Source organism: Silene latifolia, chromosome 2 (assembly GCF_048544455.1).
Source record: "Silene latifolia isolate original U9 population chromosome 2, ASM4854445v1, whole genome shotgun sequence".
Taxonomy (NCBI): Eukaryota; Viridiplantae; Streptophyta; class Magnoliopsida; order Caryophyllales; family Caryophyllaceae; genus Silene; species Silene latifolia.
This window is the reverse complement of record NC_133527.1, coordinates 18,710,517-18,714,797: the sequence shown is the minus strand read 5'-3', so window position 1 is coordinate 18,714,797 and position 4,281 is coordinate 18,710,517. Positions and strand designations below refer to the sequence as shown.

At 36.4% G+C, this 4,281-nt stretch overlaps 1 protein-coding gene across 1 annotated transcript; it reads left to right on the top strand.

Moving 5' to 3' along the window:
* Positions 1–704: 704 nt before the first annotated feature.
* LOC141635533 (F-box protein At5g48550-like) lies at positions 705–1,802 on the top strand. Its single transcript, XM_074446712.1, has one exon. It carries the CDS (start codon positions 705–707, stop codon positions 1,800–1,802), a length of 1,098 nt encoding a protein of 365 aa, XP_074302813.1.
* Positions 1,803–4,281: the final 2,479 nt, after the last annotated feature.

Below are 4,281 nucleotides of genomic sequence, written 5' to 3'. Positions count from 1 at the left end.
TCCCAATGAGTTTTTCCTAGCAAGGTTTTTAACGAGCTAGCACAATAAGCTCATTGATACGCTATGATTATTAAGATGAGTTATTCTTAACATATAATGTTATGTAATCTATGAAGAAGTTCCCTATCACTATTGTGGAAATATTATTTGAAATAAGATCCAAGAGTCATCACAAATGACTACACCCAGATTGTGAGAATTAAAGAAATACGAAGATTGAAATTATCAAGGATTTGGAGATATCAAGTTTATCAACTACAATGGATTTTATTCAACGTTAGAGAAGTTACGTCAAAGTATGATTCATTTCAAGATTTATCAAGTTATGTAATCATCAGGGGGAGTTGACACGCGCTGTACTCTTTTTCCTTATCCATGGTTTTGTCCCACTGGGTTTTCCATGGAAAGGTTTTAACGAGGCAGCTATATTATGCGTGTTTGAAGATTATTGTACTCTTTTCCTTTCTAGTATTTTCAGGGTTTTTCTAGTAAGGTTTTTAATGAGATATTTAAGAAATATGGTATCGTGATATATCGTAGAGAATAATTAATATTATATCATATCATATCATATCATATAGTGTTTCTATTGATAGAAGATTCTAGGTTTATATTTGAGTCTATATATACATACCTATCTCGATGGTATTGAGACAAGAACTAGCAATAACAATTCGTTCTATGAATTTCTCCCCAAATCAAGCATGAAGAATATGTTAGAGGACGACGCTCCATTGTCAGATGTAAACCCTTATTTGTCTCAAGACATATGGTTCGAAATCCTTAAAAATCTTCCTGTGAAAACCCTAGGCAAATGTCGTTGTGTCTGCAAATCATGGCGCTCCCTTGTCGTCTCGCCTACTTTTATGGCTGCACATCTCAAGCATTACACCCAAAACAACGCCAATTCCTTAATACTCTACAAAAAGAAATCGGAAAACGGATATTACGAGCATTGTGTTCAATTCCATGACTCGGATCAGTTAAAGGAGCAGAATTCGACTCCCACAGCCTCGATTTGCGATTATACATGGCCTTACTCCCCCCTATTTTGCTCTGTTTATGGTTTGTTGTGCCTGTCTGGCGATAATCTCTGCATCTTTATTTGGAATCCCATACTTGAAAGATGCATCACACTTCCTAGGACGACAATTTGGGACAGACTATCTGTGGTGGGGTTTGGCTATGATTGTCGAAAGAGTGATCATCGGGTTGTCCTAATATATTTTTCACCTACAGAAAGTCCATTGGTTGAGGTTTTCTCAGTTCAGGAGCGTACCCGGAGAATCATTTCTGCTGATTATTTGGTTGATAACTCTATTATTAGTCATGGCTATGTTACTTCCGCGAATTGTTTTGTCAATGGGTTTATTCACTGGTTTATTTCGGATTTTAAATTCCGTCCCAAAGCATTGCTTCTGTTTAATGTCTCGGACGACAAGTTTGACACGATGGAGTTGCCTGAAGCTATTACAAACACGGAGTTCCCTGCAGCTATTACAGACATAGAGAATATTGAGAGTTTTTGTATCTTTGAGCACCAAGGTATGCTATCAGTGTCGCATTGCGATCCACCCCACTACTGGAAAATTCGATGTCAAATCTGGGTGAAGCGAGAATACAAAGATGCGACTTCATGGTTAAAAATCTTGGATTTTATACCGTTACCTTGTTTTTATCCTATAGTCCCAATTACTCAATATATGAGGTTTAGTGCTTATTCTGAAAGTCTCGTCTTTCTCGACCAAGAGATTTCCGATTCTATTGATGACTCTATGCTCAACTCAAATGGTAACTTCTAGCTAATTAATCTCTCATCCCCTCATTGGTAGATAATTTAAGGTTTGTTCCACATTTACAATACAGGTCTCGAATGATTACTAAGTTTGCTGCGTTTACTGAGAGGCTCGTATTGTAATTGAATCGTTTATCATTGTACTAGAATTAGAATTTAAGTTATTAGTTTTGAATGAATCGGACTAGTTGAGTATCTGGTGTTGAAATCGCCTTCACATTTCATATTTTCATTGATGACGAATGTGATATTTGTTTTTGCACTGCTTTACGCTGACTTCGTACTAGTGGCAGCGATTTTCGAATATTCAAGTGTTGTTTTTAGTTGAGTTTACTCTTTTTTTTCTGTACAACTTTTGGTTCGGTTTCTTGTAAACTTAATCTATCTCCCCTTGAAGTCTTGAACCAATATGTTTAGTACTCCATCTGTCTCATTTTTTTTCTTTTTTCTTTTTCCTTTTTTTTTTCTTTTTTTTTTCCTCAGCCGCAGTGAAGAAAGTTTTTTATACAATTGGCATTGGACTCATATGGTCCAATGCACTTAAACTACTAATGAAGTAAATTAAGACATAGAAGTAACTACATCGGTTAACCGACACGTGATGATACTGTCTCATTCATTTGTTTAAATTTTATATTTTTACTTTGTAGCCATCGTAGCCAATAGTTGTGTAGTCTAATGTCTAGTTATAAGTGAGATGAGACGAATGGTCTTTGATAGATCATTCTATGATATCTAATAGTTTCACAATAATTTGCCCCACACGGCCACACTTGATACTCTGTACATGATAGCAAATTAGCAACAACTGAAATGAGACTCCAGTTTAGAGTATTCATGGTGCAAAATCTTATTATGTATTGGAGTTGGGATGTTACCTGACTTGTGCCATCTTGGTCCAGTATGATACTTGGGAGAGAACGAGGAATTAATCGGGTTTGCTAAGGTAATGGACGGAAAGCCAGGCCTACTGGTGCCCTATAATCCTAAGACAAAGGAAAATAAGGAATTTGGTCTTCGTATGACTAGATCAATCAAGTGGTTCTAAAGGAAAATAAGGAAAATAAGTTACCAGTCCCTGCCTTTTATGTCTAAGCAAACATTATTTTGAGGTGTGTGATCACCCATGAATGGTTCTAAAGTATGCAACCCTACTTTCTCCTGAAAACATACAACGGTTCATCGCATGTCGATGACCCATAATGACAATTATCGAGATTCAAGAATTGTCACTGACTGCTAAATCCAGATATAAAGAACCGCATACAATTTCAGTCCAAAAGAATAGGGCCTTAGCAAGGTGTAATAAATGTGATATATGAAAATTTCAGAAGGTTGTCCAGAGTTCGAAGGCGACATACGGCTGAGTACAGCAAGAGCAAGAGTATAAACAGTGTTCAAGAGAAGAGTAAATCCAACTAATGCGCCTGCTGCTATCCAATACCAATATGCGTGAGTGGGAAAGCCTCGACCCTTTAGGATTAAAACTCCAAGTGTTTCATTTTGGCCTGGAAGAATCTGCGGTGTACACGAGCAAACGTTAAGCCAAATTCTAAAACAACAACTAAATTCTCATATGGTATGAAATTGGCTGATATGTATCATCGTATGAAACTTAAATAGAAATTTAAAAGTTGAGATAAGGGAAAACACAATAGTGACACTGTAGAAACATACTTTGCTACTCCAACTGTGCCCGAGGAATTCATTGACAGCCACAGCATTCTGAGCATACATCATTGGTGATGCCCAATACCCCCATATCCACCATTTCTTTATATTATCTAATAATAGAAAAAAAATGTAAGCATTAGGAAACTGCAATGGTAATTGTGATTAAAAAGTAGCTCGCTCGAGAAACAATGTTGTACGACTTAGTCAGTGACAATTCTTTATATATGGAATCCCTTAATTCAGAAATACATTAAACTTCCTGAGTTGACGGGTAGCAAAAATTCTGTGGTGGGATTTGGCTATGATTGTCAAAGGAATAATCATCGGGTGGTCAAAATTAGTTATTCGGAAATAAACAGGCCACATTTGGTAGAGGTTTATTCGGTTCAAGAACAAACATGGAGGACTATTTGCGCTAAATATTTGGTAGATAACTACTGTTCGCAAAGCCTGATGTGGTACACTACTGTTATTCATATGAGCTAAGTTGTGTTTTGTTTTGTGGTGAGCTGGTGATTCATTTGGTTTTATCAAGCAAGATAATCCGACGACAAAAGCTTGCACTTGGATTGGAATTCATTCATCTTGGATCAGTGACATGATGTGGAAGCGGATTTTCAAATATTCAAATTTCGTGTTTAGTTCAATTTGCTCTGTTTTTAATTTCTATACAACTTTTTATCTCGGTTTCTTGTAAGCTTTTCGATGATGTAATCTTTCCTGGTGCGATAATTTTTGAATTTATATGTAAAAATTGTTTCCTCCAAGGTTCAACCATTTGACCTCAAGGTAACATACTAACTCTTCTACCA

Excerpts from the sequence above, each read along its gene's own strand:
- LOC141635533 (XM_074446712.1), top strand. The coding sequence starts at position 705 with ATGAAGAATATGTTAGAGGACGACGCTCCATTGTCAGATGTAAACCCT.